The sequence below is a fragment of the Fusarium fujikuroi genome, chromosome FFUJ_chr01, assembly GCF_900079805.1.
Source record: "Fusarium fujikuroi IMI 58289 draft genome, chromosome FFUJ_chr01".
Classification (NCBI taxonomy): Eukaryota; Fungi; Ascomycota; class Sordariomycetes; order Hypocreales; family Nectriaceae; genus Fusarium; species Fusarium fujikuroi.
In genome coordinates, this window is record NC_036622.1 from 1,334,691 (window position 1) to 1,362,363 (window position 27,673).

At 49.8% G+C, this 27,673-nt stretch overlaps 8 protein-coding genes; 3 read left to right on the forward strand and 5 right to left on the reverse strand.

Annotated features, from left to right (window-relative positions):
* On the forward strand, positions 1 to 4,270 carry FFUJ_01651 (related to SPT23-suppressor of TY retrotransposon; the record flags this gene model as incomplete). XM_023576340.1 has 2 exons in its annotated part: positions 1 to 4,044; positions 4,100 to 4,270. 2 exons carry the CDS (start codon positions 1 to 3, stop codon positions 4,268 to 4,270), a joined length of 4,215 nt encoding a protein of 1,404 aa, XP_023423938.1.
* A 1,144-nt stretch (positions 4,271 to 5,414) lies between these two features.
* On the reverse strand, positions 5,415 to 6,848 carry FFUJ_01650 (uncharacterized protein; the record flags this gene model as incomplete). The annotated part of the gene is made up of 1 exon (XM_023576351.1): positions 5,415 to 6,848. One exon carries the CDS (start codon positions 6,846 to 6,848, stop codon positions 5,415 to 5,417), a length of 1,434 nt encoding a protein of 477 aa, XP_023423939.1.
* A 1,387-nt stretch (positions 6,849 to 8,235) lies between these two features.
* On the reverse strand, positions 8,236 to 9,922 carry FFUJ_01649 (probable sexual development activator VeA protein; the record flags this gene model as incomplete). XM_023576362.1 has 2 exons in its annotated part: positions 8,236 to 9,677; positions 9,772 to 9,922. 2 exons carry the CDS (start codon positions 9,920 to 9,922, stop codon positions 8,236 to 8,238), a joined length of 1,593 nt encoding a protein of 530 aa, XP_023423940.1.
* Positions 9,923 to 15,508: 5,586 nt separating this feature from the next.
* FFUJ_01648 (uncharacterized protein) lies at positions 15,509 to 15,826 on the reverse strand (the record flags this gene model as incomplete). Its single annotated transcript, XM_023576373.1, has 1 exon — positions 15,509 to 15,826. One exon carries the CDS (start codon positions 15,824 to 15,826, stop codon positions 15,509 to 15,511), a length of 318 nt encoding a protein of 105 aa, XP_023423941.1.
* Positions 15,827 to 16,723: 897 nt separating this feature from the next.
* FFUJ_01647 (related to putative plasma membrane protein YRO2) lies at positions 16,724 to 17,707 on the reverse strand (the record flags this gene model as incomplete). XM_023576384.1 has 3 exons in its annotated part: positions 16,724 to 17,186; positions 17,235 to 17,527; positions 17,582 to 17,707. 3 exons carry the CDS (start codon positions 17,705 to 17,707, stop codon positions 16,724 to 16,726), a joined length of 882 nt encoding a protein of 293 aa, XP_023423942.1.
* Positions 17,708 to 19,093: 1,386 nt separating this feature from the next.
* On the reverse strand, positions 19,094 to 22,233 carry FFUJ_01646 (uncharacterized protein; the record flags this gene model as incomplete). XM_023576395.1 has 3 exons in its annotated part: positions 19,094 to 20,086; positions 20,137 to 21,878; positions 21,939 to 22,233. 3 exons carry the CDS (start codon positions 22,231 to 22,233, stop codon positions 19,094 to 19,096), a joined length of 3,030 nt encoding a protein of 1,009 aa, XP_023425445.1.
* Positions 22,234 to 25,128: 2,895 nt separating this feature from the next.
* FFUJ_01645 (probable negative regulatory factor PREG) lies at positions 25,129 to 26,235 on the forward strand (the record flags this gene model as incomplete). XM_023576406.1 has 2 exons in its annotated part: positions 25,129 to 25,730; positions 25,785 to 26,235. 2 exons carry the CDS (start codon positions 25,129 to 25,131, stop codon positions 26,233 to 26,235), a joined length of 1,053 nt encoding a protein of 350 aa, XP_023423943.1.
* Positions 26,236 to 26,781: 546 nt separating this feature from the next.
* Positions 26,782 to 27,405, forward strand: FFUJ_01644 (uncharacterized protein; the record flags this gene model as incomplete). XM_023576417.1 has 2 exons in its annotated part: positions 26,782 to 27,293; positions 27,345 to 27,405. The coding sequence occupies 2 exons, from the start codon at positions 26,782 to 26,784 to the stop codon at positions 27,403 to 27,405; spliced, it is 573 nt and encodes a 190-aa protein (XP_023423944.1).
* Positions 27,406 to 27,673: the final 268 nt, after the last annotated feature.

Here is a 27,673-nt window from a genome sequence, read left to right on the forward strand (position 1 = left end):
ATGACGCCCGCTCCTACCGGCCCAGGTAGCCCTCTGATCGCAGGAGCTGCTATGTCGGGCGGCGATTTCAACGATTTTTCCGATGAAGAGCTTGGCGCTTCAAACCTCTTCGACTTTTCTAATAGCCCAGATACTCTCCAGTCATTCGAGTCGCTCGGAGGAAACGACGCGAAAACATTTCTCACACCCCAAGAATTAACAGGGGCACCTCTTCCTGATTCTCCGAACGGTTCCTACCAAGACTCATCATCTGAAACGGCCTCCTCTAAACGCACTGCAACCCCAACCTCCAAGGCCACCATGCACCCCGCTGAAGCGATGTTGGAGGAAGACGAAATGAAGGTGGAATGGGGAAACAGCTTTTTCAACGACGATGACCACTTTGTTTTTGGTCAAAACCATGACGATGCTTCGATGGAAATGTACCCTTTTGGCGAACCTGGAGAGTCTATCCTCGAGCATCCCTACGATATGGACACCGCTTCTAGTAGCCCGGAAGGCTTAAATACAGAGCAACCAGCTCTCACATCTCAGATGCCCACAGTCAGCACGAAAGCCACTATCAAAGATGCAACACCTAAGAGGAAGAAAGCACAGGGTCACCAGAAAGCCTCTTCAGTATGTTCATCGCACAATTTTTTCAACCAAACGAGCCCTTTGTTAACGAACTTGAAGCAATACTCGGTGTCTTCAGCAATGAATGGATTGAAAACATCAGCATCACGAGAGGTTTCGCCAATGTCCAACATGGTGCTGAGCCATGGCAGTTCTCCAGCGCCTCTCTTTAATTCTCCCTCACCTAATACTCAAATTGATTTCTCCAGAGTTGTGAATGGAGGAGTGGGAGCACAGCATGTGTGGCCAAACAAAATCGACGTGGCAGCGCAACCTGTACCCGACGGCTTGCCTATGCATTTTAGCGGTCAGATGAACCAGCCTATGCCTATGCCGCACCAGATGTCAATGCCCGCACAATTCAACTTCAATGGACGATGCCAATTAAAAATCATGCCTACGCCTCTCAAGTCGAGGGTCGAGACCCAGATCCCTATCAAAATGACCCTGTGGCCATTGCCGCCTGGGGTCACCAAACTGCATCTGCCACCCCACACCATCTCAAAGCCTAAGCTGTTGTCGAAGCCAACGCCTGAGAAGTCTCCGGACATGCTCGAGTTGCATGTCTCATTAGTTTGCACGAGTGCCATGGATGAGCCTGGCGTCAAAGAAGCCGCGCTCAAACGGGCGGCATCACACCCTCAAGGCTATCTTCCGCCTCTGCCAGACAACAACGGTTCTCAACCAAAAGGCGGCGATGTACGTATTTGCCCAGGCTGCATAACGAGAGAGCGAAAGCGCGCGGCTCGGAAAAAGATCAAGAAGCCAGAGGAAGAGAAGGTCTGGTTGGAAGACGAAGAGCGCCGTGTCATTGTCTTCAACACACAAGAAGTCAAGGACTGGCAACCTCCCAGCGGCGTCATGGAGTCAACTGTTCCCGAGGGTACCATGCAGGTTGATGCTGCGATGCGCATTGCTTGCTATTGTCGACACCATGGAGAAAAGATGGGATTCAATGTTATCTTCACCATTAAAGATTTCCAAGACAGAGTCGTCGCTCAGGCCATGTCTAACCCAATTATGATCACTGACGACCACAAGACTCACCCGATTGCGCAGGTCGCGGCTCAGCAGCCAGCGATTCCAGAGCCTCCCATGCCATCCGTACCTCAAGCAAGTACTGAGAACAACGTCCTTCTACCACCAACTGCCAATGGACCCTTCCGCATGTCGCCATCTAACGGCGATTTGTCGAATATGCATCGAAGCAGCCAGGCCTCATACCAATCTAAAGCCTCGTCTACTGGTAATCTCGGCAGGATACTCTCACGCCCAGCTTCGCCAACTCTTGGTGGCCCAATGGCAAAGAAGAGAAAGTCCAGCGCTTCGAGAGTTCCCAACGGACTTACCATGACCCGCCTGGATACGTCACCTTCTCCAGGCGCGGATGTCAATCAGCTATCTAACGCTACATCTCCTTTTACACCTAGCCTCGCTGCCTTTTCTCAAGCCGATCCGATGTTTGGACAGCAAGCAATGGCCTTCACCACGGGTCCTCCTACACCCAGCAACGAGCTACCAGGATTCTACGCCAATCACCGCTCCGCGAGTATGGATAATATGGCCATGGCGCAACTTTACTCAGCACCTGCTTCAGGACACCCGAGCCGTGCTCCCAGTCCCAATGGCCTTCGAAACAGTATCGTTGGCAACCCCCAGAACCAATTTGCCCAGGCACTTGCCAGCACCTTCAGTGTGCCTACAGGCATGACGCCACTTCGAGCACCTCCAGTCATTCACAAGATCATTCCCAATGAGGGTCCTACGGTGGGAGGTATTGAAGTGACAGTTTTGGGTGCTGCCTTTTTCCAGGGGCTCGAAATCTGGTTTGGCAACCACAAAGCCACGACTACTACGTTCTGGGGCGAATCATCAGTTGTCTGTCTACTGCCACCTGCTCCTGGCCCTGGACCTGTGCCGGTCACCTTCAAGAATCAGAACCCTCAGGCCGGCCAAGCTTTCTTAAACACAGCCAAACAGCCGCCTACTTTCAATTACTTGGACGATGGCGAGGACAAGCTGATTCGAGCTGCTCTGTCTGTACTGGGGCATAAGATGTCGGGTCAAATGATTGATGCCATGGATGTCGCCAGAAGAATTCTGGATAACGGAAATGGAAGCCACTGGTCTGGCGGTTCTGATGGTGCTCAGGGTGGTTCCTCATCGGGCGGAGCCATGTTCAGCCATGCCCCTTATGCTCATCTCGAATCTCAGCTCCTAAAGTGCCTGGACCTCATTGACCTCGATGACAGCATGCACAGAACTCGCCTGGATCTCAAGAGACCCACCGGTCACACTATGCTTCACCTCTCTTGTTCGCTAGGCTACCATCGCTTAGTTGCAGCCTTGCTGGCCAGAGGTGCAAACCCTGATGCTAGAGATAGGGGTGGCTTCACACCTCTTCACATCGCATCGATCCACAACCACCCTGAGATCGTTAGAAGGCTCATGCTTAACGGTGCCGACCCAACCATCAGAAGCGTGTCTGGACTTTCCGCCTCCGATATTGCTCAGTCGCGTGCTGTAATCCACGCCATCCGCCGTTCTCAGCGACATGCCCGATCCCGCAGCAGCGGTGGCTCCGGTTCTCTTCACAGCCGAGCCAGCAGTGCCACTTCGCTCCGATCGCTCTGGGAGCCTATGACTAAGATACACAGTCATGAAGAGCCAATCTCACCTGATTCTAGCGAGGAGAGCCCGGAGTACACATCGGGAGATTTCGAGGATGAGGATCCTGACGAGGATTCCTACTTGAGCATGAGAAGGTCCAGTGGCTTCAGGCAAGATCGTGAGAGACCCAATCTTCGCCGCCAGCAGACTAGCGAAATGGAGGAGGAACTTGCACCACCTGCTACAACAATGGCTGCTCTCAAGGAGCAGTTCCAGCAACAGGTCCACCAATTCCAGCAGTTCCAACAGTCGATTGCTATGCAGTTCCAGAATTTCCCACATTTCCCACAGATGCCTCAAATGCCTGCATTGCCTAACATGCCTGGCTACCAAGCACCCTTCATGCGACGAGTCCAGCAGTTGATGCCAGGTATGGCAGGTCCCCGTGCTGATGGCGAGCAGCCTCAGCGCTGGTGGGATTCGTCTTCCAAGGCAGCCGCGCCAGCACCTCCGGCTTACGAGGAGATCTTCCCCCAGGAAAGCCTTGACCAAAAGCATGAGTCAGCTGCCCGAGCTGCTGTGGAGGCTGAGGCTGATCAAAAATGCGCGGCCTTATTCGACCAGACCACATCTACTGAAACCGAGTCGGCTGATATTACCGAAGTCACTGAAGTGACTGAAATCAAGACTGAAGAGCCAGGGGTCCTCAAAATTGGCCGAAAGAACGCCATCACCAAGGAGCAGCAAGAGCAATTCCGCCGAGCACATGAAGTCAAGATGAAGAGGATTAGCAGTGACCACAATCTGTTCTTCATCTGGGTAAGTCACCTCGAAGTCTATCTTAACATGCATCCCAGAACTAACCAAGATACAGATCCCCCTCCTCCTCGTAATGATTTGCGGCATGCTATATAGCTACTTCCCTTGGCTCTTCACGTTTGCCTGGGCTTTTGTTCGCTCATTGTATCAGAACGGGCTCACCAAAACACAGCAACTACTTCAACAAAACCTACCAGAGCGGGTTCTTGAAGGTATTGAAGTTTGATGATTTATGATGGTGTTCCTCATCACTTGTTCACAATCCCAAAGCGTATTTATTTCTTCTACGGATTGGGCGTTTATTATTTGTTTTACCACTTATGACCGATACAACCTGTTTCTCCTTTACACTATTGTCGTTCGTTCAGGCCTGTTGGGTCCCAGCTTACACAGAACTATTATATCTTCCAGGGGTGCTACATGATGTTCCATGCGACCAACTTGGGATGGAACTTGGAGATTTCCATCAGACATACGAAGCGCCCGGCGGGTCGATACGAACAGAGAGTCTTTTCTTGAGCAAATTTTCCTGAGATGAACTTGGACGGGCAATAGAGGTGGACTTTGAAATCGGGTTTCATCAACTGTTTTAACACACAACTATGGGAAGTCTCCTGGGCAGATGGGTGATTAGGGAATATGAGGTGTTGGTGTTTTCTGGTTATGGACCTCTAGTGAATGAAGTGGTTGAGATTTTGGTGGAATGTAAGGAGACTGTATATGTATATAGGTATAATCGAAAAGGCACGAATGAACTGGCTTAATTGATTGATATCCCTTGATCGTCTATCAGATTTCATTGTGTACGTTGGTGGTCCCAATAAGCACACGAACCCTCATAGGTAGGGCACTCTTGCAATATTGCCTGTGTATTTCATCTTCACTTGATCTGCTTCGATACATCACACACACAGCATCATGTCATGGGAGAATCGTTAATTAATACATATACCCCTAACGCCGTTACCTTTCGTCGGCCTTGATACCAAGAGCGCAGGCTACTTATCAGACAAGGACCGTATTCCACCACTGTTCCCTTTTTCCCCCAAGATCAAAACCTATACCCCCTTCCCAACCGATATCCCAAGTGCAGGAAGCCTCTCCAACGGATGAGGAGACATCAGAAAATCAATCATGTCACATGTCATCATGGATATCTCCCACGAGAATATACAAAGAGTAATTCGTTCGTAAAAGTCCCAGAAACAAAAACAAGGTCGTGGCCGCGTCAAGAGTCGTTCGATCCGCCGCTGCAGAGCTTCTGAGCTCATGCTTCCATCTCACCACTGACATTATCCGCTGTCCATAAGTGTCTCGCGTGCTGTTGTATGTTAACAATATAGTGAAAAGTCAAAGACGCCAACATCAGACTAATAACGAGAGCGAATTGCTGGAGCCGTGTTCTCAGCATCTTCATCGTAGGCGGCAAACTTTTCAGGAATATTAGGAACCTTTGGGATGCCCCTGTTAGCATTTGGTACAACACTGAGTCCTTCCGCAGCGCTCTTTCGCGAACGTAGGATTCGCGTGTATTGGACCTCTTGCAGTGGCTGTCTAGACTCTTCGATGCTCCTTCTAGAAGCAGAAGCAGGCCGGCGGTCGATGTCCAGGGAGCCTCGACCACCGCCTCCAGGAAGACGGCCTAGGACACGGCGAGCGAGTGTGTTATACTCCTTGCTAGCTCCATGAGGCCCCGACACACTACGTCGTGATGAGAGCATGTTGCGGCGAGAAGCGACATTTCGCAGTTTCGGTAGGGTGATATCTCGAGAAGCAGACTTACGTAGCTTCTTCTTTGGGGTTGGAGGGTCACGAGATGCATTCTCCTCTTCGTCCTCAGAGTTTGAGTCAGCTGCCGCGCGCTTTGTTCCTCGGGAGGAGGCGCTGGCAGGTGATCGAATAGGAGAAGGAGCACGAGAAGCTGAGGGCGTTGCTGCTCGAGATCCTCTGGTCTGTCGAGGCGGCTGAAGATAGTCTCGCGACATACGCCCGGTATAAACAGTTGGGGCTGGGGCAGCTCCAATAGGAGTTGGTGGTGGAGCACTGTCAGAGATTGGAGGAGTGAAGAATCCAGATGCAACGAGCTCTTCATAAGTAGCAGCTCCTGGACCATCGGGGCGTAAGTGGTGTTTTTGCAAGTGCTTGATCTTGGTAGGTGACTTGGGTGGTGAAGGTGCATCATAGTTTGGGGCCCGAGGAATACCATCTTGAGGTGTGGTGGCTCGAGATAAAGCGTCTCTAAGAGATGTCGGATGAGGAGGGGCAGATAGGTGGTGTGAGGCCTGAATAGAACCGGGAGGTGGCTGTCGAGTAGACTGAATAGCATGAGACGAGAAGAAACCCGAAGCCATCAAATTGTGATAGTTGGCCAATATCTCTTCTCGGCTGGGCATATCCTCCCTGGGAGTGTCTTCAGCGGTCTTCAGCTCCGCAGGTCTATCTCTAGAACCATTCTCCCTCTCCCTTTGTCTGCCTCGTTGTTCAGACTGATCTCGCTTACGGCTCCTCGACCTCTTCCTTGTCCCTCTCTCTTCTTCATTATCCCTCTTAAATCCCAGTCTGCCTCTCACCTCATCCCAGACTTGACCCAGAAGCCTTCCTCGCTTGACCTGCTTATCGGAGAAGTCATCGCTCATCGGTCGCGAATTATTGGATTTGATGTTCGTCAGAGCAGGTCGCTCCAGAGCAGCGCGCTCTTCAGGGCCCAGAAAGTGCACTGGGGGCGCAGCAGAAGTCCTATCATTCATAGAGCCTTCCTGAAATCGACTCGCACTGAGTGCGCGTCGACTTTTTGGCCGACCCATTGGGAAGGTTTTGTATGCGTATGGCGTATAAGTTGTGATACAGTCTTAAGCACGATTACGTCGTTTTTTCCCCTCAACGATGGGTACGGGTAGGGAAAACGTTGAAGGTGTAAACTCAACACAGCATGACGAGTTTACAAGATGAGTAAAAAGGTGGCTGAACAAACAAGACGCATCTGTAAAGGCGCAGAGTCGGTCTGGTCTGGTAAGTAAGGTAGCTTGGATACCTTAGAAAGCGGAGGATTTGTTGACATTGGAGTACACGTGATTTCACCACAGCAACGAGCAAGAAGGAGTGGGGATGCAACGTACCTGCAGCAGTAGCGAGAGCACTGACCTGGAATGGAAGGAGGTACAAGGGTACTTTAATCGTCGGGAAGCCAAAAGTGGAAATACAGCTCCAGAGGAATTACCGAAACGGAGATTTAATTTCCTTTGTTTGAGACGAACAAGGGGTCGAGTAACTCGAATCGTCGATTTCAGCTTTGGAAATGTGATCTTGGAGCATAAATTACCTTGTGACTTGGCATATTTCCACCGTTGAGCTAGAACTATATTCACATCTTATTCCTGCCAAGCTGCTTGTCCATTCCATCAGTGCTGGCCTCGATTGTCCAAAGCGAATTTAAATTCCAGAAGAATAAGTCTGTGGAGCAAGCACAAGTTATGTCGATCCGACTATACACGCTAGACATGGATAACTGGTCGAGAATTTCTTTCTCATCTTCCGCACCGACAGATTGGTAACTATGCTTCACATGACACTGGACCAAATACGGCATGAATCAATGAACGATATGGTTGTTGGTGATAACGCCTGTTGAATACCAAACCCTTTCCCAAAACCCAGACAACATCCCGCTTCCCTACTAAGGACTTGCATGGATAAAATCTATCGTCGTGTGCTACCAACCCCATCCATGAAGTCTGCTTCGAATTTACCCCGGTATCCCAGCATTGTTACTCCAAGTCAAGTCACACTGTCCTAGACAAACGTCGCAGATTGTGAAGCGAGATAGAATAAGCAGAAAGTAAAAGAGATGAACGCACGTAAAGGCCTCAGTAGGACCAATATTCAAAGTAGATCAATGTAAGTAATGATAAAGAAAAATAGCGTCGTAGTGGGTGATCGTTTGTGATCATTGTTAACAAAATCCTTCGTACCCAAGGATGATTCTGCATAAGGAAATCTTTGCGGGATGAAATAATCCGGGTCCAATAAGTCTGCCATTCCCCAGACTTCAAAGTCCACATAATTGCGCCCGAACTCCTCAACATTGCGGTTTCATGCGTCTTCCGTCATTCCAAAATCGCCCAATAGATAGAAATACATAACACTAGAACGCCAGAATCGATACTTTTCCAGTGAGGTTGAAGTTGTAGGTATCTATTCGTCATAATACCGGTTGAACTGGACGGAGCTGATTTGACCATCGGCTCGAGAGTACCAGCCTTGGTCATGATCGGGGCTATAACCACGGTGAGATCGACCGTAGTGAGGATCCACTTGTCGCTGACCATTGTGGAGTGGACGGGTGCTCTGGGCGAAGACGCTCTCGTGCTTGCGCTTGCCACCAACATTGATAGGAGGTAGTTCAGGGGCAGGGCCAGTCTGTGGCTCAATAGGAGGTAGCGGGGAAACAGGAGAGACGAGCTGGTCTATCTTGAGAGCCGGGAGGGAAGTCTGGCTGTGCATAGGTCGAGGACGAGGTGCAGCAACTGGCGTGGGCGGGTATGACGGCCGCGAGTCTCGGCGATGGTGGCCTTCGGTAGAGTAGACTGAAGGGGAAGGGGGAACGTAGGAGCTGGTAGATTGTCTGCGGTCATACAAGTCGTGCTTAACAGAGGGAGCTGGTGAAGGGCACGAGGGAGGAATATTACGGTTGACGTAACCGTAAGGCGCATCCGTCTTGGAGTACGGAGACTGAGCTGTAGGGGCATAAGAACCACTAGGAGGACCGGGCGTTATTTGCAGGCCAGGTTGGTGAGCATATTGTCGTGGTGTTGGGTATTGAGCAGCAGAAGAATCTCCAAAGTCGAGATGACGTGATGCAGAAGGAGCAGGCTCATAGGAGGGAGGTGGTGGTGGGGGCGGATAAGAATCCACCATCGAAGGTCGGCGAGAAGCGTCGGTATAAGGAGTTCGTTGTTCGCTCGAGTTACTGTGAGATCGGTTTCGGATACTGTGGGGGTCTTCTGATGCTGGAGTGATAGTCCTTCTGCGACCAAAGTCCTCTTCCCGACGTTCGAAACCGTTTCCACCACTGTTGCTGTTGCCAGCACCAGGCTTGCTTTCCCGCTTCCTCATACGAACATCTCGTCGAATTCGAACTTGGCAGCCCTGGTCGGCAACAGTCTTGCTGAGTTGAGTACTCTCCATCAAACCAGGAAACTTCTTAGCGCTATAGACGCTGAAAGGGTCGGTCTTGATTTCCATTCTGTAGTCAACTCCGGGTGGAAGATCGCCATCGGCAGGTTCCAGATCAAAGTCCCTTTCCTCCTTAGTAGTCTCGAACAAACTGAAGGTCAGTATGTAAAGGCCCTCGTGGCGGACAGAAAGATCGGGAAAGATGAAATAACCAGCTTCAGTGGGGCGGTCGAGATAGGCCATGCCAGAAGCAGGGACACCAGTCAGAATGGGTGGGTTACCAGCAGCTGGAGTATTAACCCGACCGCGCGCAAGTGGACGGGCATGCTCCAGACTGGCATATAGAAAGAAATTGGCGTTGTAGTCAAAAGTGATGTCCTTGCCCTCTTCCACACTAGGTCCCTCGATAATCCGAAGCTCGACAACGGGGGGAGGATCAACAGGTCGGCGATCACTGTTGGCTATAAATGGTCAGCACGGAAAGTACGTAACAAGAATGAGAGACAAGACGCCAGCGCGCAATCAAAGCCCCCATTCCTATGTCAGTCAACTTACCTTTTGAACCAGAACCACAGGCTCGGGCACGCTCAGGTTGCTGCAGAACAGTCATCTGATACCAGAGGCTGCGATTCCCTCTTGTAACTCTGTGAATCCTGTTGACAACATCGCGCTTTGGCTCAGCAGGAATCGAGGATGGTGTAGCCATATTGAATATTAATCACGCGTGTGAGAACGCGCTGATGAAGAGAACGATTGAGAATTGAAGTAAAGTCAAGCCAAGCCTATCAATCAGATGTTGTCAGTTTGAGACCCAAATCGACGGTTGACAGTTGAATCACACGGGCCGAGCGGTCATGCAAGCGAACAGAACCACTCGATTGGCATTAAATAAGTTAATTGTTCAAACGGTTGAAAGAAGGGTTTTGGACGTTGGGAGGTAATGAATGGTTGGTTGGCTTCTGGCAGGGAACTCACCCTCAATGTGAGACGCCCGTGAATTAAAAATATCGGGTCCGGCAGCGTAGAGTTCAATATGGAAATTGCGTGCGAGTGTATTCTAGTTTGTCAATTAATTCACGGACGGAGAGCGACGACCGTGATTGAAGACGGTAGACCTTGTCGAGGTGAAGAGAAAGAGAGCGAGACCTCAACGCGACATACGAGAATTAGACCAGAGGGAGGAAGAGGAGGAGGAGTGAGGTAGGTAGGTACTCCGGACAAGTGTATGAACAAGTAGGGGGGAGTGAACAAGAAGAAGAAGGGGAAGCGAGAGGCCGGGGGCAGAGGCCGTTGAAGAGGCAGACCCAGACCCAGGACCGTAGACAAGTACCTTAGCGTATGGATAGCGCAGGTCGCTAAGAGACACTAGCGAACAAGCCTGTGCAGGGGACTTTAAACTGGAAAGATGCAATGGAAGCAAGGCCCATTCCCAGCCAGCAAAGAACGTCCAAAGTTGGCTGAGTGGAGCTAAAGATACAAGCTGAACAGGCCAGAACAACAGCAAGCAGGCAAGGTAAGGTACCTAGGTAGGTACGTAGATACCGTACAAGCACTATTCCCGTCGGTCCAGTGCAGTCAGTGCATGCAGATTTGGACGAGAGAATGGATGGGCTAGTAGATTGGATGCAAGCGAGTACAGTGCGTGATCTTGTTATGCTAAAAGCCCGCGGCTCCGCGGGTAAATACGTCGCTCGCTGATTGAAGTAAAACTAGATCAATCACTAGAGGCAGGCAGAACCAGGAAATGGCGGAGTTGTTTCTAAATAGGGCAGGGTGATAGTTAAGGTTAGACTAAGCATTCGGGCACTTGACAGAACGCGAGAGAGCGAAAAGATGATGATGATAGGAGATCCATTCGAGGTGTGTGTGTGTGATGTCTTAGGGAAGGGTCCCTTGAACCTCCGTGGGCGCAGACAAGAACAGGGATAATAATGAATGAAGTGAATAACGAGGACCGTGGCTTAATTCCCTAGGCCCAGGAGCCTGGCTCAGGTGGCTACAGCTGACTCGAACCGCCCACGGACGCCCTCAAAACGCCCTGTAGGCCACTGAGACTGGCCAAGAGGAACAGGCTGATCGCCTGGGATCTTTGGTCTCGGGGTCCCATTGTTGGGAGGGTGTTCGTCCATGGCCAAGGAGACGGGACTTGGGATCGGCCCAATAAGAAGCTGTTGTTGGTCGAATGCAACCTTGGAGGGGAAAAGACAAGACGGGAGGCTTGGGTGGAAGACCCAGGTTCCGAGATCCAGTCAAAAATTAACTTCAACCTTCACGATTCAGGTTTTTTTTTTTTCTTTCTTCTGGAATTCTCAACCTGTCACTGGTGATCTCGTGTGTTGACGGATTCGTTAGAGTTCAAGGGCGTCAAGGCTCGTGGCTTTGTAGACTTTAGTACGGGCTCCCGGGGACCTTGTTCTGGGTAGATTCAGCTGAGACGATCAATCTCATCAGTGGCGTGCGCCTGTACAGTGCTAGGTAGCCTTGAATATCCTGGCAGGCACAGAATACGACAGGGACGGTTACAGTTACAATCCACTTGCGGCTTGGAAAGGGGCATGATGTGATGTGATGTGAGATTTCGGGTCGGAGCATTTCTGTTCTACGGATACTGCAAATCTCTCCTTCACCTGCTTTGCCTGCTGGTACTTTCAGATTTGGCAGAGCAAAAGTGCAACTGTAGCGTTGCAGCCCGGGTTCGGCAACGGGAATACGTACCCGTAAAGGCGAAGTGCTCCGGGCGACAACAGCACATTCGTCTGGGATTGGTTTTGCAGCCTCGACCTATCACAGTTGCAGCTGCAGTTGCATTTGCATTCGACGGTGCAAGCGAAGCAGAAGCACGCAGTGGCATCGCCAAGGATAGGTGTGACTGGTTATCCCGCGCCCACCATCCCACACTAAAGGAGCCAGATCCCAGCCCAACAACCAGACGATTTCTGAAGGGATACGATACTTGACGAGGAGGAAGATGAATGACAAGAAAAGAAAAAAGAAAAACCACGGCATAAAACCATGTTGCAAATCATTGTTAAGAGTACATGCATATCTTGGATTCCGATGCTGTATGTTGCCGTGCTACCCTTTCCTTTATGCAAAGGAAGCTTGCTTCGGACAGACGGGAACCGAGATGTGAAAAGTATGTACATACAGATCAATTTCAAGGTGCGCCATGTCTCATTATACGATGCGGCGGGCGCAATAGTTCAACATTTGCTCTTCGTCTTCGAGACCTTTTTACACTTTCCCAGCCGAGTACCTATCCTCTGGTGACTCCGATTCCTATCATTGCCCTTGAAATATCATCTCGCTTATTTGACATGTCACTGCCGTTGTTGTCAACCTCTAAATTCGGGTTGTTCATCGTTATTCTCCATCTCCTCACGTCATCTCAAGGAAAAACACATCCACCAACCTTGATCAACCTTGGCCCTTCTCGGCATGGCTCCTCAACCTTCTCCGCTCTCTTGCTTTAGCGCCAGGCTATACATGCGGGATGCAGGACCCGGTGGGCGGGAACCCTCATGGATCTCTCGGCGCTAGGCCATTTGCGTCTCAAGGGTCACGGCTTGTCTCCTCTTTCCTCACTTGAATCTTGCCGTCCCGTACCGTGCTGCTCATCTCCCTCTCATACTGTGACGAGCACTGACACCGCCAGAACAATATCCATTAAACACTGGCCCAGAGGAGGACCTAAAAGACCGCCAACCATCAACTAACTCTATATCTCTGGCTGGTTTCAAGTATAACTCTTCCGCAAAGGCAGGCGACTTGCGTTGAAAATGTTTGTTTGTGCAATGCATATGCACATATGCACATAGGCTGATGCAACTGATGCAACAGCAACACACTAACGTGGGTTATGCCAGGGATACCCACGACTAATCTCCAGCCACGCATTCTCTGTCCTTGACTGTCAGTGGCCAACTGTACGATGTGCATGCCCAACTCGACAATCCAAATGCTTGGTCCAGCATATCTGGAATACGACCTGATGCATCTATGTTTCAAGATTGGCTGCCAGTTGTAGGCAGCCCTTCAAATGCTGTGCACCACACCACTTTCTCTTGTGCCGAGCATCAACTGTCAGCGGCAATGGAATACATACGTACGTACTCCAAATCCACGTTGTTAACCGCCAGCTAAGACTGGTTGTTTCAGTCGATTATTCCTCGGCTCACACAACCCATCCATGTTCAGTTATGGATACTTGATCGTTTAATACAACCTCGAGGGTCGCATTGCCCGGACATGGGCTCCGGCAGAGTCATGTTGCCTACCATCCTTGACATTTCACAAGTCATGTCAACTCATCTCGGTACTTTATTCGAAACTGCCTAGCTGTCAAAAACATCAGACGTTCGCAGGTAGCCACAATGCGCTGACCAACTGCATCACGGCATTCGCTCCATCACGAAGTCTATCAGAACAAAGAAACCCAACTCCCTGGCCACGGCGCTGCGGGTACCATTTTGCTGCATTCCGGTCTCCTCCAGAAATTCACCGTGCGTAAAAAGGTTCTGTTGGTTCCTGGATTTTTCATATTCAGTGTTGGTTTCGTTTCAAGGATTATCTCTCGGGAGAGGTTTCATCCGGTATTGGACATGCCAGGTCCAGACAAGCCAGATCAGATCATGTCTCTCTGTGCCGTTAAATTGCCACGCTCTCGATTCCCTCCCTGCATTAACCAGAAATAGGTAACAGTTAACGTCTTGCAGAAGGGGGATCTCCTCTCGATTTACCTTGTCAGCGGGGAACGGGCCGGACGGGACGAATACAGCCTTGCAAGGTTGATTGTGATTCATTGTTCATCATCACCAACAACACCGCACATCACTTACACTTTCATATGAAAGTGTTTATTCTCAGCAAATAACGATGAATCACAGCCGTTCTTACTGTGTACTTGCACTTACCACCATGTCTGCAACGCCCGCAGTGCTCAGCTCCTCGCAGGAGGTCCACCAAGTCTCATCCACTGAAATTGTTTGTCTCGATCTGCCGTACGCCACCAACACAGTCATCTACCCCAGCCTAGTCAAATATCTTGATCACAGAATGAAGGGAACACCGCATCAGGCTGGAAGCCCTGGGACGTTATTGTCTTTGCTTTTGAGTGACAAATTTCTGAATTTCCACGCATTTACCCGCCTAGGGGACGCAAGCCTCCAGACCATTCCTGCGGGGCATTCCAATAATATTGACTTTGAGACATCAGACCATTTTCCCCATCTCCCAGCCAAGAGGCCTGTGTTTTCGAAAATAGGCTCTGAGGAAGATATGCTCCTGAGACAAGCCGTTTCAACGCAAATCCTCCCTTCAATCGGGACTGATCATATCACAACTCACACCGTTGACGATACCCGCACAAGGCTCAACTCTAGATGTCGAGGCTTAGCTACATACTAAGCTTCAGTAGGCTATCCCTTTTCTCCCTGCACTGCCGATCTTGTTGGTCGTTGTCTCAACATGGCGCGGCACAACTTGACGCGGGCTTACCTGTCGATCGGATACTTTCCCTTCTGTCTTCTTTGTCACTTGAGCCCAGAAGCCAAGGCACACACCAACTTGTAGATTCCAGACATGGCCTTTGCTTTTTTGCTCGCTCTCGTCTATGGTTGCCCATTGCAGGCCACAATCCAGTTTCTGTCTCACAGCCTGGACTCTGATTTACCCCTCTTCTTGGTAACACCAGCTTCTCGTATCACGGTAAACCTGTCTTGGTCCAATGTCTCTTATCGAGTTTGTTGTGTAAGGGAGCCGGGGCGGGGAGCCAGCGTTTCCCCGCTGTTGGGCATCTGCGGGCCGTTGGCATTACCAGCTCACAGGTCCGTCTTCTTTATGAGAAGTTTTGGCTTCGATGATATTGGACGCCACTTGCAGCATACCGGACATATCCTCCGGTTCGATTGACCGCCCTGCACATGCCACGAAGTGAATTGAGCCAGTGGCGCCTTTCTTTTTTCGCTATTAATGATGAGTGAGTGGCCTGTCATCTATCTACAAGCTTTCCAGTTACGTCGATGTCTTGACAAGTGTCGAGGATGAGATACTGGTTTTGCTTATTATAGCCAAGCCAGTCTAACAAAGTCAATCACACGGCTGAAACAGCCACAGTGCATCTCCTCACACGAATACGCAGTCCAATGCTCACATATCCGGAGTGCTATCCTTTGCATATAGCATTGGTACATGTCGAAGAAGCCTTCAGTTGTTAGAAAAGGTCGTGTAGATCAGCAACCATGCAGCAACCCGCAAACTATCACGTCAACTCTGACGCTCTGCAGAGTCGTGTCTACTCTCGCTGTTCCACGTCGGCAGGCTCTGGGGGGACTCGTAGTTTGACAGGCATGGTATGTTGCACTGTGGGACGAAAGAATGGGCCGATGAGAGATGGCACAGTGAGTGAGTATCCGTCGAGTTGCTGGGAGACGTCTAACTTGACAGGTGATACTGAGGTGTACATGGTAACTGTCACTTCCATGGCAATCAACGGATCTGCTATCCCTCTGTAAAAGACTCCAGTGTCCTTTAGCAGCCTTTTGCCGACCTCTTCTAATTCAAAGAGCAATGACGTCTGAATCTCGGGTCCAAAACCTCCGGGCTCAGCCATTTCCCCAGGATCTCATAGCAGTCACAGCCTCCATCTTCAATCCCTGGTAGTTAACCTTAGTACTCCCTGCCCACGTGGAGCTGGCATACCAGGCTACCAGGTTCCCTTTTCTCGGGGCGTATGTCTCAGAGCTGGGTGACGATCTCATCCCTTGCGCAAGCCACAACATAAGAACGATGTAACGCAAAATCTAGGCATGAAGCTTTAAATGTTACTTGGCAACCGCGAGAGCGCGAAAGAGCGAAGTGGCTTATCGTGGGGATAGAAGTGACGATGATCCCGCTTGGCAGGGATAGACTAGACTTGGTTTGTCTTGGTTTTATTGAAGGTGTAAAGAGGAACAGGCTTTGGCCGCATTGGAAGTTCCGGAGTGAGACATGTGCTTACCTCGTTGTGCTGATTTGGTTGGTTTAGGGTAGTCTCAAAAACGAAGGTTCACGATCGATGAATGTCGCTGTTGACGAGAACGAAGTTAGTGCGTATAACTCCTTCTATGATGATTATAATATTGGAACTGTGATACTAATGAGTGTTTTTATTTGGTTGTCTATGTATGTAATATGAACTCTATAGATAATCTCAGCAGTTAATGACTTCCAGTTATCAATACGAGTATGAGAGAATGACAATATTAATGATGATTAGTTATTAAGTTACGTCAACAACATCAACAACCAAAGAGTATCCGACTCCCGTTCAATGAGGGTATCTCAAAACAATCCAACTCGAAAGATATCTCTTGAATTCCCCCAGAATCCTCACCATTATTTCCCCCCATACCTTAGCCATTTTTGAAACGAGTGTCCTCATCGTCACGTTATTCATAAACACACTCATCATTGCATCCAACAAGGAGATGCTGGTCTTCTCAGTCAAATCAAACATGATTGACACATCTTAGACCGCAGCCGTAGCAGTAGCAGGAATAGGCTGTTCAGATGCAGGAGCAACAGGAGCCCTCTTCTCAGGGAAGACACCATTGCCAGCATTGACGCGACCATACTGCGTGAAGTGCAAGTTCAGCGCGCCGTAGTCCCAGCGCTTAGACAAGAACATGAAGGCAAAAGCGAGCCCGGGAATCAAAAGGACGTCGAGGATGCCAAAGAAGATGAAGCTTCCAGTGACACCAACCACGTTACCACCATCAGAGATACCATAGGCGATGGGGTACAGCATCCAGAGGAGGTTCACCCAGCCTGCGAGCATGAGATAGTCCCGAGATAGGCCCAGGCGAGCAGCGGATGTTCGGCCGGGATGGAGAGTCTGGAAGGCAAGCATGAGATAGGCGAATGTGCCGAAACCGAAGAATCCCCATTTGTACGAGGTTGTGGTGTATGCGGAGCAAAGGTACGAGATGATCCTGCTGCTGTTAGTATCTGTACGTTTATTGCAGTGAGGAATGACTTACCAGATCCAGGCGAGGAAGATGTTAAACAGGATAGTAGCCCAGCTCACACCACTCATGAGTCCCAAAGCCAGAATGATAATAGGGAATGCAACAACCCAGTTGATATACTTGGCAAAGTAGATCTGATATGAGAGAGCACGGCCGAGGTTACGCTGCGTGGGAATAACAGAGTAGGCAATTCCAGAGGCGATGGAGAAGTAAGCGATTGCCCCGACGAAGAGGGCGATCGTGAAGAGGTAGTGGAAGATTCTCTCGTTGTTGCGAGGCTTGAAGCTGAGAGCAAAGTAGGCGAGCTGATGTATGTTAGTACTATGTGGTGATGTAAGAATAGGTAGGGGGAGACATACGAAGCTGACGATGTAGATAGCTGTTACAGCCCAGAGCCAGTCTGAACCAGCATCAGAGAGACGAGCGTCACCCGATTGGGGATTGACGTCGAGAGCATCGTTTCGTGCAAAGATGACAGCAGGCATATTGAATGCAACCAACAACGAAGCCTTATAACTTTTGGCAAACTCTTGTACAATTGATCGGTAGCTTGTATGCTTTTATATCTCCAGTGAAGAACGAGAAAACGAAAATCCAAAGCGAGAGGAGACACACTCTTATATAGAAGACACCCAAGATCTCATCACCCAGTGGACATCGTCGATGCCTCAACACATTTCGCCCAATCTGAGGAATCATTAATTCCACCTGGTCAAGTTTACATCATCCATCGAATCCCATTGGCTAGTGAGAAGAAGCAAAGAAACCCTCAGAGCGTTGCACTTCTTCTTTTCTCTCTCGGGGAATGACGTGAAAGAGTCTCGTTGTGTATCGGGTACTTACTTAGATGTGCATGGATTGGATGGACGAGGCTCTGCTGGGTATGTAAACATCCTTGGCGATACTCAACATGACACGGTCGAACTGTCAGCCAAGCCTTCACCTGTCGATGGGTTTAACTTGGCGATTAATTCAAGAAACAATCATGAATCTGAGGACAAGAATCCTCTTTGCCAGTCAGATTTTCAGTATCATTCTCAGTGAATCATCGTCACCAACAACGAGGTAACAGTAACAAACACCAAAACAAAAAGCATGTCATGCCACTATCATATCAAGTCGTTTAATTCCGTGGCTTCCGAGTTGTCATGTGTTTCCATGTACTAAACCCTACAGTCGATCACTTTCCATGCCTAGTCTCAACCCTGCAGAACCCAAAAGAAGACTCACAAGAGGAGAGGTCCCGCTCGAAGCCGGAGCATTTACACAGACAGGGCTGATTAATTGACGTCAAAGTGACTGCATGTCTTATACAAGGTTATTTCAATGTCTACCTTATTCTCACAACACATCACGCGCTCAACATCTGCTACGTATTCGCATATCTAGATAGGCTCGTGGGTATCGAGATTCCTCATTTTTGATGATGATGTTTCTCTTGGGGTGATAATGTACTGATACTCTTCATAAACCACCGTCATTCTCCCTTCACCGTGTCATTCCACGTTTCATTGCATGGCAACCCTCCGTCATGAACTTGATCCAGCCCATTCATACACCCTTGTAGCATATCAGTCACGAGCAATGCACCCTTGCCCCTCTTGGCCTCTTAGCCCCGGCAGATCCAGCGTCTGCCGTTAATTCCAGCATATCACCCAAGGCAATGTGACTCTATGCGACGGAAATTGTGACTGTGACTGCAAGCTTACCGCAATTCCCCCATCAGATATCATTATTCAACCACGCTATGTCAAGAAGAAGCATAATATAGGTTACATCAATGGCCTTTGTGGTCTAGTATACAACACGCCATTCCAATCAACGCCTTCCGACACCACCATGTTTTCTCCGCCATTACCTGGAGACACACCTCAATATCCCGCCTGCTCCATCTGATACGCTGCTGTTTTTGCTCGCTCCCGCACATCCAAATCTCCATCTTGCTTTGTGAGAGCCTCCATTTTGGAGTAGAACCCAAGCTTTCGTAATTCGTGCGCCCTGAGAGCACATGCTTGAGTCTCACCATCGTCATCCTTATAAGTCAGATTGATAATCAAGTGACATAGCGCTACACGGACTTCTCGATCTTTGCTGCTGGCCTGCTGCGCCAGAAGTTTCAAAAGATCTGTTTGCGCAATGATCATCTGCTGATGTCGTGAGATGCTCGCCGCGATATGCGTTAGGATGTATATAACGGCCACAATAATCTTGCTCTGTGGGTGGAACATCCTGGGCTCTCGGCCACTTGTAACTCGACGGGAAAAAGGTCTATGCACCTTGGGTCGCAGTTTGGATGATAGTATCTCGAATAGCCGTTCGCTTCCGAATTCATGCAGCAAAAAGTCGATCATCTCCGTTGTCTCATTCGTTGTCTCTGGTGACAGACCACTTCGAGGCCTTCCAATCAGGTTCCGAATCATATCCAGCCCTTGTTCCTGGATCGCTACATCGTCATTCCGTGCTCTCCGGACCGGGTTTAATTCGGATTCTCGCACTGCTGCGAGCTTGTCTTCAACTTGTCTCAGCCTTGAAGAGTCGGCGGCGTTGAGTTCTCGAAGCATTCCGTTTGATCCGTAAATCCACCGATGGGGTTCGTCTGATGGTTGCATATCCACATCGTCGTCCATATCCAGTCCCGACGCTTCCCGTTCCTTCGCCAACTGCAAGGCCACGTCTTCCGTGTCGTCGCAAACCAACTGCTGTAGCCAGTGAGATCCAAGCTCAGCCAGGCATGCTTTCTTCAGGTTGGGTCCAACGGCATCTACAAAGTGTTTGAGTGCCCACAATCCGTTCAAGCGAAGAGCCGGGTTTTGTGAGTGGGCGTGCTCGCAAAGAACAGTCACAACGCCATTCTCGGCAAGAAGCTGTGACAGTTAGTGTCTATACTCCACCAAGACGGTTTCTTAAAACATACCTCTCGTACTGGGCTGACCTCCAGGACCAGGTTGCAGATAGCCCCAGTAGCAGCGATTTGAACATTGACGTCCGAGTGTTTCATGAAGCGGAAGACGGGCAGCGCAACTCCGTGGTCAACTAAAGATGTTCGCAGAATGCTGACTGATCTCGAGAGCATTCGAACAACATGACATCCGGCAACGATCACGGAAGAAGGATTGGCACCATATCCTGCCGTTTCCCCCTTTCTGGTAGTGTCGGCGCTTGGCTTTTCTGAGCCTCGCTCCTTTGCACTCTGGGGTTTTCTGGGATACTCCGAAAGGGACTCGGCAACGTAGGAAACCACATCTTCGGCCACAAATGCCTTTCTGTAGTCTTCTTTACCCCCTGCGAGAGCTGCGATGGCCTTCAACGTGCTTTCGCGCACTTTGAGTCGGTGAACCAAGAGCTCATTCTGACCCTCCTGACCAAGTTGGGCCACTGGGGAGTTGTTCTCGACCTCCATATCGACATCTGCGTGAGGCGACCAGTAATAGGGCCGTGTGCCTTCCTTTACAGGAGTGTAGGCGCGTTTAAGAAGCCGACTCAACACAGGCACGGCTTCACATTCGTAGGCTGCCTTCTGGAGATACTCGCTGTCTGTAATCATGCGTGCCAAAACCACTGGTGCGCGCTCCAAAATAGTGCGTTTGACCGTATTGTCAACCTCATTGACATCTGAGACGTCTTTGTCATTTTTTGCTATCATGCGGACGAGAAGCGGTACCACGAGAAGTCCTAGGCTCGCTTCTCTCAGCCCTTTGCTTGCTACTCCGCCTTTGATGAGGGCAGCAAGAATATCAGAGGCAAGAAGGCGCTCATATTCACCTGAGCGCCTCACGAGCCGGACCAGCCAGGGAATAAAGGGGCTCTCGATCTCCTCAGTGTCTTCAGGACTCGAGCTCGTGGTTTGAAATCGAGGTGAATCCCATATAGCAGACGAGCTGAACCTGCTCAGAGAAGATCGGCTAGATGATTGCGAATCCGAGGAGCCACCTGGTGGTACGGAGCCGTAGGGGGATGTAGATTGGTTTCGGGGCAAGTTGATGGGAAGCATATACTCCATCGCAGTCACTGAATGCTGACGCATGCTGTTAGGGCCTGTTTGCTCGAGGTCCGGGTTTACTGCAGGCTCAAATTTGATTGGCGGGAACACAGCAAGAATAGAAGGAGAATTTGCCAGTCTATTTGCCCGATATTTTGAATCTCCCAGAATGGCACCGATAGCCTCAAGTATCGAATCCAATCTTAATGCTTGGGGCGCCGGCTCGGGGAAAGCCTCAAAGAGCCCATCGCTCTTTGCTGAAGCATCAGCCCCTGGAACAACCTCTCCACGAAGGACCGCAACGCTTGCTAAACGGGTCGCTAGCGCATCTAATACTCCGGATGTTGCCAAAGCTTGTTGATGACGCTCTTCACGGCAAAGTCGAGATATCAAGCCTGATGCGAGCGAAACTTGCGATTGTAGGAGGATATTCGTAGAAGTATTAGAGAGCATTGCCCCGAACGAATCGAGATATTGGGCAGAGAATACGGTATCCGCTAGAGATTCCACATCGATGGGCGAAGATGGCGCCGCCAGGGCAGAAGCATCAGCTATATCGGTCAATGCCTTGAGGGCTGCGATGACGAGTTGCGGTGCGTTGGTGAACGGCGATACGTTGGCCATGAGGGAGGGAATTGCGCGTGCCGCATGAAGGGGCGCAAGGAAAGTAGGTCCTCCTAATCATGTCCATCAGTAACTATAACCAGGCGATGTCGAGCACTTTGTTGAGAACATACCGTTCGCGAAGCTCGCCACCAATTGAAGCGCCTGTAACCTCACATTCTCATCTTCCGATAACGGCCTCTGTGGTAAAGGATATCGAGAGTCCTTCCCGTTTGGCTTCGCTGGTGACCTGGCCGAGGCTAATGTTCTGACAATTGGATCAAGAACACCCAAGCCAACCCACTGCTCTTTTCTTTGTACATGGCCGATAATTTCATTCTTGAGAGCTCTTAAGGCGTCAGTCTGCTCGGGCAATGTTCTAGCGTTCCGCAACTGAGCCAGAATCGGGTGGCTTTGCGCTCGAGCCATGATGACGGGTTTTTGTATTAAAAGAAGATAGGTTGAGAATTTGGAGTCGCAAGAGAACGGCGTCGAGGAGGGGGTTCGTATGTAGCTGGACGGAATTACGTAGCTGTGGCTGCTATTCAATGGGGGGAACCTAGAACCCGAGGACACTGAATGATGTTGACGCCTTCACATCCAAAGAAACAGTATGCGCTGATAACTCCTGGGACTTGCTTGAGAAGGGAAGAATCGGGGACGAAGTGATTAAGATTGGCCGATGACGATATGATAAGTGAGGAAATTGGGGTTTGATGCTGCTGAAATTCAAGTTGTCGACTGTTTAAGAAACATGCGAGTTACTATCAAAGCCAGTCCGGGGAAACATGGCGTCGTAGATCACGTCAAGTAAGGCGGACTCCGAAAGATGGCACGTGCTTCTATCTTATCGCAGTGATGAAGAAATTGATCGAATAGCACTGTGGCTTGAGCAGCCACAACGCTGGTCGTGGGCCACTGTGTTAAGCCTGGTGCAAGACATGATGTTGAAGCTATCATGAGTCCTCTTCTAGTTTGTCTGATTTAGCTTTTTCTCTTCAAATTCATAGGTTTCAGCCGAGCTTTTATGGCTTTGTGTAACTGGTTTGCATTTCAAGAAACGTGGAGCTCGGTTTCTTTCTATTTTACTGTTTGAGAAACGTGGGACAATTTGACCTGATCAGTAAGGTATGGTAAACGCAATTGTCTGCCCAAGCCCTCTCAAGTCAAGTCTTGATGTTTATCCCGTCAAGTGACTTATATCCGTTAATTGAATCAGAACCTCAAAGAAGCCAAATAATTTTAGCTCAAGTGCGATCTTTTTGTGACTACACAGTATCGAGGACGATATTCTCATCCATTTGTGCCACATCAATCTACCACTTTGGTATGATAGCCGTTGGTTTCACAACCACTGTTTGAACCGCGTATTGAATAATATATAGTCATGGAGCCATCGTTTTCGAGAACTTCAGCAAGGCCTTTCCTTGGTGGATTCGAAAGGTACTAATACTGGTGATGCACTATGATGACGCATGATCGCCTGGATCATAGTTTCACATACCAATAAATTCAATTGGACACTGAGTTGACTTGAAAGGGAAATGAAATGAAATGAGACTTACGAGATGCCATGCATGAACCTAGGCTTATCTTCCATGTTGCCTCATCATAAAAGGAGTGTCTCGATAGTCAATCATGTTCGTAATGACTCGATCAATTTCTGTTAATCTTATGACAGGTATCAAACCCACAATGGAGGCGCCTTTAAGACAACACTATACGGAGTAAAACCTTCCTCTTTCATCACAGCTAGCCGCGTTAACATCTTAGACCGACTGTTTCGTAGCAACAACATCGCAATGTCTCCGCAAACTCAATCTATCCTTGACCGAGCTCCGATTTTGGAATGATCCGCTCGCGGCATTTGAGCGATGATCTGGGCTGTGGAGATATGCTCCAACCTCTGACGGCTTGTCGTTCCGTCCACGTTGTGGTTTGAGTGGCTCACGAACGTCGAAATACAGGGCCAGGCTGTACGAGGCTCTTTCTGGGGCATGAGGTGCATCTGGGGTAACGTAAACCTCCTTCGTCTAAGCAGACCTTTCAGGTGTCTGAGTGGTCTAGTGCTCGAGCCGTATATCCTCATTATGTGCCGTGTTTTGCTATTGTGCTGATCATGCCATGCCATAGCTGAGTGCACAGTCCCCGAACTTGATATTGCTCTGGGAAGAGGTCAATGGTCAATCACAAGAGCACTTTGCCTACAGTCACGATACTTGCCTTTGTCTGGATCTGGTTTGCTCAAACACACACTGACGCCATTCTTACACCACTAAGGGATTCACCGTGGTCAAGACATACATGCAAATTCTATTTAACCAATCACCCCGGCTAGTGGCTGGCGTTGGTTCAGGCTTCTTCTCTCGCTTGAGACCCCTGGAGAGGGGGAATCATCAAGCTTTGAGAAAGGATTCACCCATCTCGGGCCTGGACCTATTGAAAGATTTGCTGTTCAGTTTGCCATCCGACCCGAGTCATTCTGCCAAGGTCTGCCAAGGCCTCGTCCAGTGAGCAGATGAGCCTGCTAGGCCGTTGAGCCAGTGACTAACAACCAGGCCTCCACTGGAGAGAAATTCTGCAGGGCAGCCGACCTGAGAGAGTGAGAGCGCGGTCCGGTCTCCATCTGGAGCAAAGTTGTACAGTTGCTTAGAAAAGTCTACGTGCTGTAACATCTGCTATGTACCCATATCTTGACCTGTGGACCCCCGGCCTCGGGCTTGTCCGGTTGATTTATTACCCACTCACCTCACTTTCACCTACCAATGCTAGGCTTGCTAGCCCGCCTTCGTCATCCCAAACTCTTTGTGCGCGTGTCGTATCGTATCTGACAAACAGCTGCCACGCTCTCAAATACCATACCACCCTCTAGTTACCGTGCCATACCATACCATCCATACCACCTTGAACAGCCCAGGCCACTTTAGGATCTCTTGCTAACCCTCTAGCTTGGTATCCTTCGGTGAGCGTTCTTGTCCATAGCGCAGTTCCTGACACTGCAGATTGCGCCAGTGTCGCGCCCACATGGACTGAATCGATCAAACGCCATGATCTAATTCGCGATTCCACTAACCCCATACTTGATTTATCTACCGTATTGAGTTCAACCTCCAACTTCGACTCCTTCGTTGCCATTTTTCAATCTTGAAAGACCCTTGTCTTGCTTTACCGACATTCAACATCGCAACTTTTCAGCCCTACCAAAAACGCAACACAACGCAACCCAACCTTAGCCAATCGCACACTACTACTTCAACTGGCCCAAAACCCCTCGATCCTACAACCGTCCCGACGAACCGACAGCTCGACGATGCGCCGCAAATCATGCTGAAGACGTCTCCAGCCTTGTCCGCCTCCGCCAATGCCTCGCCTACCGCTTTTCGATATGCGACGTCGTCCCCTCAGCACTCCTCAAAGCCTTCGCCAGCTCTCCGGCGACGGCCTTCTACCCGCTCCGACACTCCATCATCCGCCGACGCTATGAAGTCTTCTCCGATACAGCGTCCGAGACAGTATGTCGCGAATGACTCTGGTATACATGGCTCACCCGAAGTCCAACGACCGCCGTCATCAATTTCTCAAAAAGCCTCTGCGCATCCTGCACAATCACCTGCCCCCTCACGCCCTTCTCAGGATCAGACTGTGCAGCAAGGCCAAGGCCAAGCACCAAGCGGGGTGTCGCCAACTAAACGTCGAAGCTCTCCCACCCCGACCAATCCAGATGCTGTTGCTGCTGCGAACTCTTCACCACAGACGAGTAAACGTGCCAAACCTGCTACGCCGCCACCAAAAGTGTTACCAGATCGTTATGAGCTCTGTGCTGTAGAGGATATGGTAGAGTTGGTTGCGCATATGTTGGCAGAGTTGATCGCTACGAATGACGCCATCCGAATTTCGAATGGCGGATTGACTCGCTTTCACTCAAGGTAGATTGCGGCTCTGCTCATTCGGATTTAATGGATTTAGCTAACAGGATACAGAACCGCACCTGGAATCTCGGTTCGAGATTACCTCCATCGTTTGGCTAGACATGCGACCCTAACACCACCGCTTCTCCTGGCCATGGTTTACTACATTGATCGGCTATGCGCCATGTACCAAGAATTCACCATCAATACGTTGACTGTGCATCGATTTTTAATCACTGCAGCTACAGTCGCTGCTAAAGGGTTATCCGACTCTTTCTGGAACAATACCACTTATGCTAGGGTCGGTGGCGTTCGAGTAGCAGAACTCAAATTACTAGAGTTGGAATTTCTCTACCGAGTCGATTGGAAAATTGTTCCAAACCCTGAAGTCCTCGTGGTATATTACAAGGGTCTAGTGGAACGAACCCCTGGCTATGTTTTAGAATCGGATGGTTCAGACGACGAAGACGAAGATGAGGATGATGACCCCGAAGACGGAGAGAATGAGCCTTCGGACAGTTAGTCTTGACACCAATTGGTCCTTTATTTAGTATCGAGGCCAACAATCCTTCCAATTTCTAGGACTACTCAACCGAGCTGGCTGTGCAGCCAGGAGCTTTTTCACTAATTTCATTAACGGAACCATGACGAGAGGAAAAGAGTTGATTCTGCATAGCACTGCATTTACAGGCGTTGGGGATAAGGGCGGGTTTATTCCGATTATATTGAAACGGTACACGGATGGGATGGAATGCAAGGGTTGTATTATGTCAAACTTTTTGTACGAGAGCGTCTAGACTCAACTGTGAGCATTCACTGCTGCATTTCATGATTAAAAACTTCCTGGTCAAAGAGATCAGAACTTTGCCTGTTTTGCCTTATATAGATGATCTTAAACTGTGCATGCCCATTGCTCGTTGAAATAAATTAGCCGACAATCTACCGCCTCATACTGAAGCTACTGCTACTGGGAGGTACCCATGTGTCGTTTCTAAGCTCCAGAGCTGCCATACTCACCATCCATCAACCACATCACCAGTCAAAGGCGCATCATTGCCCACTGCTTGCAATGAGGATCACAACCTTCCTATCAACCATCTGCGCCGCTGCGCTCGTGGCAGCTGAGCAGCGCACAGCTCAAGTTTACATCCAACCTATCCTATCCTCACCCTCGACACCTCAGATCCTAGCTGAAGTCGCCTACGACGCCGCCTCACTCATCTCCACTGAGATCGTCTCCTACGAGGCCCCTGAGCTGCCCGAGTCTGCATCCCTCGTCCGTGTTGGCATCTACGACCCCAAGTCTTCGCGCTGGATCGCTGGTACAACTGCTGCCTCAACGGAGAACTTTGACCGCGGTTACGCGCCTACGATGTTACTCTCTGTAGACGAGAGCGGCGATGTGCGCAGTGTGGCGCTTAAGGGTGTGAGAGTCGATGCTGGCCAGACAAGAGACTTTGGACCCAAGGCTGTTGTTATCGCGGAGAAGAAGGGGGCCCAGCCTGAGTTGAACAAGCCGGTTGTGCTGTCACCAAATGGTAAAAAGGCAGCTGAGGAGGAGCCCAAGTCTCTTTTGCAAAAGTAAGTATTGTTGAATCGAAATAAGAGGGTGAAATGCTAACGATTGGATAGGTATTGGTGGCTTATTGCTATCGTGGTTGTCATGTCGATGGCTGGTGGAAACGAGAAATAGACTTGCATACGCGCTAACCAACCATTCTATGCCAATTGTATTCCTCATATCATCGTGACTTATATTAGTGGCGACTCAGGCATTTGGGTCTGTGGGTTGCGCGTGTGTCTGCGCCTCCGGGAACGTGATGATCTTGGCCGTAAGGTTGGGGATGACCCAGAAACGGGGATCATCTCACGATAGCATTATAAGATTACCGGTCAAGGAAGATCTAGGTCTCCCTAGCTCTTTCTTCCTTTCATATGCCTCTGCTTAGACTTTATAGCTA